Below are 11,486 nucleotides of genomic sequence, written 5' to 3' on the forward strand. Positions count from 1 at the left end.
GAACTAACAAATAACAAAAATAAAGGCAGGGGGTGGTTTATCATGATTGGGGCAGTGAACTGGGAGGATTCTAACATTTAACAGGATCATGAGAGGTACCCTTTAAAGTCTATCTGCGTGTTATACACCGATAAACTCTTTCTGGCCCGCTGAAGCCGCTGTAGTTCAAAGATGTAAAGCGCCTGCTTTAAATCATGTAACTCCAGCGGCTTCTTCCAGACCAGAGTATCGCTGCTGCCTGATTCGAATGTCCCTCCCCCTCCCCGGCTTTCATATTTACCTGTTCTGTGGGCACGCTCCGGTGGCGTCCTGTGCTGTTGCTGTGCACTATGCACTGATGAGTGACGTTGCGTTGAGGAAGTCACTCGTCGGTGTGCAGCGCACAGCTACAACTGCGTTAGTTTCGCTATGGGAACTGTCCATGTTATTGGTGGCCTTTGGGCTTATATGGTCAGTGTCACATCAGTACCTATGGTTTACAAGCTTCCAAATCTCACACCCAGTCTGCACTGTTATAACAGACAGTTCTCATCAGTCTATCTTGGTTGGTGGTGTTGGGGTGCACAATTGGTAACAATATGACACATTTCAATAAAGGTGGTTATGAGGGTGATGTGTACCATATTATGGAAAGTATTGTGTTTATGTATTACAACTTGTACAGCTGACAATGATGCTATTATGTTCACTATGAGGGAATTGTATGGACAGCCATAAAGTGAGGCATGCAACGTGTGCCTAATATGCTGTATCTAATTTCTCTACGATAACTAGGGCATATGTCAGAACAAGCCAGTTATGTAGAGAACTGGTGGCCTGACCGTGTCCATGGTCAGGTATATGTTTAACTCTTTTCATTGTTTGTGTTTTAGGTACAGGAGAAAGTGGGAAGAGTACTTTCATTAAACAGATGAGAATAATTCATGGCTCTGGCTATTCAGAAGAAGACAAAAAGGGCTTTACTAAGCTTGTCTATCAGAATATCTTTACTGCCATGCAGTCTATGATACGTGCCATGGAAACATTAAAAATCCCCTATAAGTGTGAGCAGAACAAGGTAAGATATGAGTGACGTAGTGTATTTACGCGGGTGCTCTTACACCGTGTATTAATGGCAGCCGCTAGTGTTCGTGATGTTTCGTCTTGCACCTAGGCTTGCAATTTAACAGTGGAAAGGGTAAAAAGATAATCCACTGCATTAAATATTATATAACACGTTACCAGCAGCATTTCCACAGTACGCGCTGCATATGGCCAACTGTAATGCAACGGCTGCAATTATCAGTACATCATGTTCACTAGTTACAGCAGCTACTGTTCAGGTAAGAGCACCCTAACTTCCAACCAGGTAGAACTCTTTCATCAATCTGCTCTAATATTATGGTATATTGTCAAAGGACAGAAATGCAGTAGATCTGCACTACATATTGCAAAATTTGTTAATGGGTTTCCAACAGAAGGTTAAAGGGGTACTCCGGTGAAAAAATATTTTTTTATCAACTGGTGCCAGTAAATTAAACAGATTTGTAAATTATTTCTATTTAAAAATCTTAATCCTTCCAGTACTTATCAGATGCTGTATACTACAGAGGAAGTTGTATAGTTCTTTTCTGTCTGATCACAGTGCTCTATGCTGACACCTCTGTCCATGTCAGGAACTGTCCAGAGCAGGAGAGGTTTACTATGGGGATTTGCTCCTTCTCTGGACAGTTCCTCATGGACAGAGGTGTCAGCAGAGAGCACTGTAGTCAGACAGAAAAGAACAACTCAACTTCCTCTGTAGCATACAGCAGCTGATACGTACTGGAAGGATTAAGATTTTTAAATAGAAGTAATTTACAAATCGGTTTAACGTTCTGGCACCAGTTGATTTAAACAAAAATTGTTTTTCACCGGAGTACCCCTTTTAAGGTTATATTTACACTGGCAGATCTTTCGCAATTTTCCCATGCAGGTTTAGCTGTGGTGGATTTTCTGCAACTGAAAAACGTCAGCAGATCCCATTAAAGTCCAAACCTGCTGTAGCTAAACCCACAGTGGGAAACTCGCACATTGGGGAAGATAAATCTTTGATCTGTTGAAAGCATAACAAAAATTGGGCTAGGTCTGACAGGGTTCAAATTGTGAAGGCCAAACTACTGGGTTACAGCGTTAAAGGGAAACTCCGGTGGGTAAAACATATAATTCTTTTTTTTTTAAATCAACTGGTGCAAGAAAGTTAAACAGATTTGAAAATCACTTCTATTTAAAAATCTAAACCCTTCTAGTACTTATCAGCTGCTGTATACTACAGATATACTACAGAGAGATATGTGAAGTTCTTTCTAGCCTGACAACAGTGCTCTCTACTGACATCTCTGTTCGTGTCAGGAACTGTCCAGCGCAGGAGAGGTTTTCTATGGGGATATGATTCTAATCTGCCCAGTTCCTGACATGAACAGAGGTGTCAGCAGAGAGCAATGTTGTCAGACAGAAAAGAAATTCTCAAATGTCTCTGTAGCATACAGCAGCTAATAAGTACTGGAAGGATTACGATTTTTTTAATAGAAGTAATTTACAAATATCATTAACTTACTGGATTTTTCTACTTGTTTCCACCAGAGTTCCCCTTTAATAAAACAGCAGGTCTTGTGTTGGGTTTTCCTGGTATGCAGTCGTTACTATTAATCAGAAGTGTTAAAAGAATGTACACATGGAACCACAAAGTCTTCAATTCCATTCATCTGTACAAGTTGTAGCGGATGAAAGAAGACAAAGGTCCGAATAAATTACTTTGTCTGAGCAGTCTGCTGGTATATTCTTAAATTGCACCTGTCACCATCAATAAAATGCAATATATTTATAGATTAGCCTATTTGAATTTCTTCTCTAATATATGTCTTATTAAAATTTTGTAGCTTTGTGTTAAATTAACCCATAAAATTTTGGTCACCAGGTGTCCTCCTTCTGGTCCTGCCTACAGGTTCTCTCCTGCAGCAGCCTGGCAAAAGTCAGTAAATACAGATAGGACCTTAAGGGTGGGTTCCCACTTGGCGTATACGCAGCGTATTTCACGCTGCGCAAAATTTACGGCAGCAGCGGGAAATACGCTGCATATTCCTTGCTCACTATACACACAGGGCTTTCCAGTGGCAGCCCTATGTGTGTAGTGAGTTTTGGAGTCGGGGCTGTGTGCCGGCGTGACTGTGACACATGGCTCTGCCTCCAAAACACATTGCACACACATGGCTGCTGCCGGAAAGCCCTGTGTGTATAGTGAGCAAGGAATACGCTGCGTATTTCCCATTGCTGCCGTAAATTTTACGCAGCGTGAAATACGCTGCGTATACGCCCGGTGGGAATGCAACCTAACTCAGCACAGTTTATAGAGCCAAAGATTGTCCAGGCATGCTGGGAGTTGTCGTTTTGCAACAGCAGAAGGGGCCCTGGTTAGGAAACACTGCTGTAGAGTCCCTTTGAAAACTGCTGGGCAGAGCTGACACACTGTAAAGTTCATTGCACAGAGCTGACGGGGAGTGGGGTGGAGGTCTCAGCCAGTCACAGTCCATCACACACTGAACTACTCTAGCCTGTTTTTTCAAAGCAGCATTGCAGAGTAAAGGAGGAAGTTCTCCCCAGCAGGGCTTCAGATGATGTCACGCCTGCTGGGGAACGCCTCTTCCCAGTTTGTGGAGCTGACTGAGCAGAAGATACACAACAATATCAAGGTAGAAAACTAAAAAAAAAAGAAAAAAAAAGGCAGGTGGTGGTTTATCATAATGGGGGGGAGTGAACTGGGAGGGTTAAAAAAATGTATCAAGATCATGACAGGTACTCTTTAATTATTCTCATTCATTGTGTAACCTGTGCTCATATTAGGATACAGAGTTCAAAGTGTCACAAGTCCTATGTGTTAAGCACCCCCTCATACTTATTGTTCTCTCCAGGCTAATGCCCTCCTTGTGCGAGAAGTGGATGTGGAAAGGGTCTGCACGTTTGAGCAGCCATATATCAGTGCAATCAAAACCCTGTGGAATGACCCAGGTATCCAGGAATGCTATGATCGGCGACGGGAATACCAACTGTCAGATTCAGCCAAATAGTACGTTCTTGTAGGGTTTTCTATGTATGTTGACCTACTTCCTTTTTGATATTACTTATCGGAGTATCCTACTGTAACATCTGTTTCTCAATTCCCAAATGTAAGTGTTTTAAATGATGGAGCCCCAAATGCCCTGTAAGATCTATAGGACATTTTGTATGATTATTTAACTCAGTCGAGTGTTTCTTATCTTAAGATTTTGGTCTTTCATGTGCATTTGACTTGACTAGCTGTAAAACTGTTTGGGTATATAGCGTGGTTTTTTATTTATTTTTTCCCAAACTGTGTTTTCGTTCTCTAGCCAACCAGAACAAAGACAGCCCATTGACTACATTGTAGCTAGCATTAATGCTTGTTTTTTTCTTAAGTTACTTGACAGATGTGGACCGCATTTCCAAGCCAGGCTACCTACCCACCCAACAAGATGTTCTGAGAGTCAGAGTGCCGACTACTGGTATCATTGAGTACCCTTTTGACTTGGAAAACATTATTTTTAGGTGAATGCAACATTGCCTGTTCCTGTCTTGTATGGTTTTGTTATTTATTTAAATTGCTTGTATTAAGTTTTTCTTTTTTATCTTAACCTAGAGATCTGAACACTTTCAGCAATTTTCTCATGTTGCCTTGTGAATCTAAAAAACAAAAAACTGCTCTGTTCTGAAATGAGTAAACCCTTGGATTTAGTAGGACATAAAAAAAAAAAAAATGCTTTCTTAAAGGGGTTGTCCAGTGACATATTTTTATTAGCAAAAGTGGCCAGTTTAAATAAAAAAAACAAAGCCTACCGTATTTTTCGCCATATAAGACGCACTTTTTCTTCTTGGGGGGGGGGGAAGTTGGTGCGTCTTATACGGCGAATACACACCTATCGGGTCGGTCCCTGCGGCCATCAACGGCCAGGATCCACGGCTAATACAGGACATCACCGATCGTGGTGATGCCCTGTATTAACCATTCAGATGTGGCGATCAAAGCTGACCGCCGCGTCTGAAGCGAAAGTGACAGTAACCCGGCTGTCCGGGACCACCGCGGTGAAATCGCAGCATCCCGAACAGCTTACAGGACACCGGGAGGGACCATACCTGCCTCCTCGGCGTCTGCTCCTTGCCAGGATCCACTGCATGGCGGCGCTCTCCTTTGACGTCATCACGTCGGCGCGCACGCCGTCCCGTCATCCAATAGGAGCGGCGTGCGTAGCGACGTCATGACGGCTGTCCGGGCATGCTGGGAGTTGTAGTTTTGCAGCATCTGGAGGTCCGCAGGTTGAAGATCACTGTTGGGTGCAGAATCTTTTTTTTTTCTAGATTTTGCACCTTTAAAATTGGGTGCGTCTTATATGCCGGTGCGTCCTATAGGGCGAAAAATACGGTAAACGGTATTCATCTGCCATCATACCGCTTCCTAGTCACTATCTCTACACAAGAAAGTGGTCACAGCCAAACAGTGGTAACCACAGTGGCCAGTGATGGGAAGAGCAGCCACTTGTCTAGATGTCACAGCAGGGACTGGGCACTGTTGTTACCACAGCAGCAGTGGGAAATGACAGGACATTTAGAAGTAAAAGTGTTTTGCCAGCCAACTTTTTAAAGATATATGCTAAAAATTAGAATCTCTGGCCATATTTATTTTTTGTCAATCTTTGCTTTCCTTCATACAGTGTCAGTCTTTTCTCCGGTATAGATGAGCCTGTGGGGCAGTATCCTCTCTTTCCTTTTTACTGCATGGGGTCTTTGTACTGTCCTATAGCTGGCTGTGAGATATTCGGAGGAATGCCACATAAATATGGATTTTTGTTTGCATTTTTTGTTTAATTTGAAAAACACTTCTCTCTGCCAGATATTAGCCAAATGTTCTCTGTTGCTGCATTTTTCTTTACTTGGGGTGTGTTTTGGGGTCAATGGCAGTGTTTTATATAAAGAAAAAAAAGTACTTCTAGGTTTGCCATTTTGGGGTGTTATATGCAGTTTGTTTTTCTCCATAGTCCTGGTAATGTTTGTTTATATGAAAAAAAAATGGGAAAAACACAACAAAAAATGCATTTATTCAAACATGCTCATTTGAAGAAAAAAAAAACACCATAAACAGTGCGTGGGGCACAAAATAATCAGTAATTTTACCAATGCTGTGCTAATTTTTTTAATGTAGTACTTTGTGGAGTACTAAACATATTGGACCTTTGTTGAAAACATCGAGTATTAGTGAAGTTGTTTGCACTTTAGTCTAATGTATTAATTTTTTTTTTTTTATAAAGAATGGTGGATGTTGGAGGACAGAGATCAGAGAGGAGGAAGTGGATACACTGCTTTGAGAATGTGACATCCATCATGTTCCTTGTAGCGCTGAGTGAATATGACCAAGTCCTTGTGGAGTCTGATAATGAGGTATGTGTTCCTACGTGTTACCTGCTGCTGAAAAAGCGACACCGCCTTGTTAGTCCTATCTTATGAACTGCACAGCACTGTTATAGAGTCATGTGATCAAGCACATCCATCAGTTACCTGCCTTTTTAAAAGCAGCTCATTGGAGCACATTCAGTTTTTCGTCATGTGTAGTCTAGATTGTGGTCAAGAAAAAAAAATGAAAATTCATATCAATTCAAAGTTACTGATGTTATGTTAATGTTTGTTCTTTTTGGTAGAACCGGATGGAGGAGAGCAAGGCTCTTTTTAGAACTATAATTACCTACCCATGGTTCCAGAACTCCTCGGTCATCCTTTTCCTAAACAAGAAGGACCTTCTTGAAGATAAGATTATGTACTCTCACCTTGTAGATTACTTCCCTGAGTTTGATGGTAGGTAGCTGTGAACATCAGCAGCATTCCCAAAATTGGGATTAAAGGAAAACTGTCAGCAAGTTCACCCACACTAAACCCAATACATTGGTTTATATTGTGGGCGAACAGGAGTCTGTAACATGCTCACTTAGTAAAGTTTTGTTTTGGCCGAGTTTGCGTCCTGTAAAGTGCCCGCCATCCAACACTGTTTTGCGCGCAGCAGGCGGGTCCCCCATCGGCAATCTTACTTTGCCTTCCAGAGGCAGTCCTTCCAGTACTTATTAACTGCTAAATACTACAGAAGAAATTATTTTCTCTTTGGAACTCAGAGCTCGCTGCTGACATCTCTGTCCATTTTAAGAACGGTCCAGAGTAGGAGAAAATCCCCATAGAAAACATATGCTGCTCTGGACAGTTCCTAAAATGAACAGATGTCAGCAGAGAGCTCTGTGTTCCAAAAAGAAAACTATTTCCCTAAAAAGTCCTGGAAAGATTAAGATATTTTAATAGAAGTAATTTACAAATCTGTTTTAACTTTCTGGCACCAGTTGATTTAAAAAAAAAAAGTTTTCCTCGGTAGTACCCCAGGGGTACTTTGCCAGAAAACATCAAGAACATTTATAGAGGACAGTTTATTACCTTCCTGATCGCTGTCTACACTCTGCTCGGTAGCTTCCTGCTTCCCGTTATGGCGATCGTGTGATCCCTGGGTATCTCCAGACCTATTCTGCATGGATTTTTGGGCGGCTCTATTCCCTTTGTAACTGTGGCTAACATATCAGCTCAAGTTACAGGGGCAATAAAAAAAATATTGCAATGGTAACTGCCCCCAAAAGGTAAAGTTTGAGCTTCTTTATAATTTTTATTTATAATAATATATATATTATTATTAATAAATAAAAATTGTAAAGGAGCCCAAACTATGCTTTTTGCCCTCTATTTACATCTCCTGTATACATTTTATCAGGAAGAGGACACAATTTTAGTGTTTAGCTGCCATTTATGCTGTTAATAAAATGTATTAAAATTAAGTGATCTAAAAATTAAGCCAACTGTATAACTATGAAAAAACTGCTAAATTATTGGAACTAAAAAAAAAGTCTGATCAAGAAGGGAGTAATGAGCTTTGGATAGGGGATAAGATGTCTAGGGGCGGAGTACCCCTTTAAGGGGGCGCGGCGGGAAGCAGTTTATAATTTCATATCTTCACTATCCCCACAGGCAGGGACATCCCCCGGGGATGGTGAGGATAAAGATTTTACCCTAAATAATGCTTTGCCAAGCATTATATAGGGTAAAAGCTTCTGATTAGTTCCCTTTTAAAGACTGTTAATTTTGATATTTTTACAGTATGCACAGCATAGTCTGTCCAGCAAACTAGGCATCTTTAACAAATTCTGTGCAGCAATTATATCATTGTTTAAATGTTTTTTTGTGTTTTTTTGATATTCTTGTTTGCATTTTATTTCTCTTCGTGCTCCAGGCCCCCAGCGAGATGCAACAACTGCTCGTGAATTTATTCTGAAAATGTTTGTGGATCTGAATCCTGATAGCGATAAGATAATCTACTCACACTTCACCTGTGCCACAGACACAGAGAACATCCGCTTTGTTTTTGCTGCTGTCAAAGACACCATCCTACAGCTAAATCTTAAAGAGTACAACCTGGTGTGACCTGACACCCCTGCATAACCCATCCCCTATAGGGCATAGTAACTTCTCTTTACTACCAGATATTGACTTTTTCTTTTTTTCTTTGTTTTTTCCCCTTTTTTTTTTTTTTTTTTTTTTTGTAAAATTGGTGTTCTTTTATTTTTAAATTTTAATTTTTTTTTAAATTTATTTTTTTTTTGCCAAATTTGTGAAAATGCAGCATAATGCTGCAAGTCTGCCTTTGATAGAAGTCGTAAAACTAAGTGATTTTTTTTTTAATATATATATATATAAATATATATACATATATGTATTTTAAATTGTTTCTACGGAAATGTGTCTACATCTTTTACAATACGTGAATGAGCAGAGGCAATGGGACAGTTCCTCTAGTCTATATGTACTTTGTTTTATACCTGCCTTCACAGCCGCAGTTCTTTTGGCTTGAGGTTTATTTTACTGGGTTGCTCCCTGACCATTCCTCACCGAAATGATTTTATTCTGTCAAAGCTGTTAAATTGCTTTGTAGGTTGTAACTGATGATACAAATGACAGGGCTAACATGTAAACTTTCTAGGGATTATGAAATCGGTTGTGTGTGTATGTGTTTGTATATTATATCCCATTTTTCATATTTTCTTCCTTTACAATAACGAATATTTTCCCAGTAATTGTTAACCTTGCTTTTTCCAAAGGTGCCTTTAAAGAAGCACTCCGGAAAAATGTTTTTGCTTATATAGTGCAGCATAGGCTATTAGAGAATTATGTAGAGATTCTTGTGTATGCCTTGTGCTTAACTGTTTCAGCTGATGTGGCATGCATGGATTTTCAGTCATACAGATTTGTCTTTACACACTGAAATGATTTTCTAATACTGCCTACATTACCCAGGAATCCACTGACTTTGCAAAGAGAGGGGGAAGGGGGGATCTCATCACTGTAGTACCCCTAAGATCACCCGGTAATCTAGTCACCGGACTAGATTTCAGCAGCCTAGAATGCTGAGACCTAAGTGGGTTAGGTTCAGTTCATATTATGTGCAGTTTTGATGCGTGTTTTATTTTATTTTTTTGTCTTAGAGAAATATTACCATGAAGAGAGAGTAATTTGATCCATAATCACAATTAAGGTGTTTTATGAAGATTTTATGAAGAGTCTATGTTCACACACACCATTTTTACTGCATTTTTCACACATTTTTACTGGGTTTTAACTGTGTCTTTGCTGTAATTTTTCCAGATCACAGTAAAACTGGGGGAATAAAACTGGAGTGCTTCTTTAAGGAACACCATGTCACAGTTTGGTGTTACAAAAAAATAAAATAAATAAAAAAAAGTGTAATATACTCTGTATAGTAAATAGTGCAAGCCAAAAGTGGAGAATTTGCACTTAGCGATAAATTCCAATCTTCCATCGTCCTCATGGACGTGGCAGTATTATGGCTCTGTATCACCTGTAATGCAACACCCATAGAAGTGTATAGTTCCCTATTGTACCTTCCAATGCCTCAGATTGCATAGTGAGGTTTATTTATTTGTGTGTCAGACTCTGTATGAATCAGAGAAAAGTTTGTGCCACGTTCCATTGGATGCCATATTACTGAAGTATTCTTGCCTGCAAAAAATACTTTAAAACACTGCACCTACAGTATGGAGCTGCAGGGACTCTGTATACAGCTTTTGTTGTGTCGTGAAGCTTTAGGAAAATGAGCTGTATTGGTTGCTATGGACAAAACCATCACTTGTTATTTACACCATATTTTATTTTTAGATATGGCCGCCTAAGCCTAATTTACCTCAAAGCCCTGCCTTTGGAGCCCCTTTATATTGTTATATTAGTGCACTACATTGATTGTTTGCTAGTAAGGGATTTTCTCCCTTTTACAGTAGCTTTCCTCACTTGACTGTAGTAATCTGCCTGACTTCTGCAGGGATATAGTCCTAGCATCGCTGCCAACTCCAGCTTCCATAGAATGTTGATTTAATGATACATTTATACATTATTTTTTTTCTGTAATATTGAAATAGCACTACAAACTGTAAAGTGAAGATCCATTTTGGATTAGCTTTGGCTCTGTAGTCATCACTTATTATATCTATCGTCTTTAGAGATCAGTAAGCTGCTGTTAACATAAAAGATCAGCTAACAGCTTGCTGGTGGCTTCTGGATGTCAAGTGTCTTACTCAGCATATGTTTATCAAAGGTGGAGCCTAACTTCGACAAGAAAACAAGCACTCCATAGGGTTAAACCAAACTACACCAGGTGTGGAATAATGGCTCACCCTGGGAGGTAGGTTGTGTAAGCTCACACACAACAATGGTATAGGCATGAAGTAATAAGTAATAGTCTGCTGCCCTCTGGCTGGGATAAGGAAACCAAACGGAGAAAGACTTCAATGGATACAGCCAGGTCACCACGGCGCTAAGGAACCCAGATGGACACACTAGGGAGGATCAGATGTACTTTAATGACTAAGATGCAACGCGTTTCGCTGCGCATGCGCAGCGAAACGCGTTGCATCTTAGTCATTAAAGTACATCTGATCCTCCTTAGTGTGTCCATCTGGGTTCGTCAGCGCCGTGGTGACCTGGCTGTTTCCATTGAAGTCTTTCTCTGTTTGGTTAACTTCAAGTGGTGTCATACTAAAAATAAAAAAATAAAGCATTTGCTTCACTCCTCATTTTATGAAATAAACGGGCTGCCCAGGATTGAAAATACAAAACAAAAACCAGCGCCACACCTCTTCTCAGGTTGTGTGTGGTATTACAAATGGGCTCCATTCACTTTAATGTTACTGAAATGCAATACCACACACTAGGACAAGGGTGGTGCTGTTTGTCGGGGAAGAAAAAGCAGCTCTGTTTTTTCTAACCCTGAGTAACCTATTTAAGAAAGGTAATAGATACAAGTGGCTTAAAGCAACCTTCTGGTTTTCCATCTGAAAAAAGTCCATGGGGCCCTCGCTTTTTGTTTTTGT

The 11,486-nt window shown here is 40.2% G+C and overlaps 1 protein-coding gene across 2 annotated transcripts in view; it reads left to right on the forward strand.

Moving 5' to 3' along the window:
- The window catches only part of GNA11 (G protein subunit alpha 11), a 33,565-nt gene extending 22,779 nt beyond the window's left edge, over positions 1 to 10,786 (forward strand). For both annotated transcript variants that reach the window (XM_056518060.1, XM_056518059.1), the window contains exons 2-7: positions 873 to 1,057; positions 3,927 to 4,081; positions 4,450 to 4,578; positions 6,333 to 6,462; positions 6,720 to 6,873; positions 8,339 to 10,786. In XM_056518060.1, coding sequence (XP_056374035.1) covers positions 911 to 1,057; positions 3,927 to 4,081; positions 4,450 to 4,578; positions 6,333 to 6,462; positions 6,720 to 6,873; positions 8,339 to 8,529 — 906 coding nt within the window. In that variant the 5' untranslated portion in view covers positions 873 to 910 and the 3' untranslated portion in view covers positions 8,530 to 10,786. The remainder of the gene's footprint in view (positions 1 to 872; positions 1,058 to 3,926; positions 4,082 to 4,449; positions 4,579 to 6,332; positions 6,463 to 6,719; positions 6,874 to 8,338) is intronic.
- The last annotated feature ends 700 nt before the right edge of the window (positions 10,787 to 11,486 follow it).

Source organism: Hyla sarda, chromosome 1 (assembly GCF_029499605.1).
Source record: "Hyla sarda isolate aHylSar1 chromosome 1, aHylSar1.hap1, whole genome shotgun sequence".
Classification (NCBI taxonomy): domain Eukaryota; kingdom Metazoa; phylum Chordata; class Amphibia; order Anura; family Hylidae; genus Hyla; species Hyla sarda.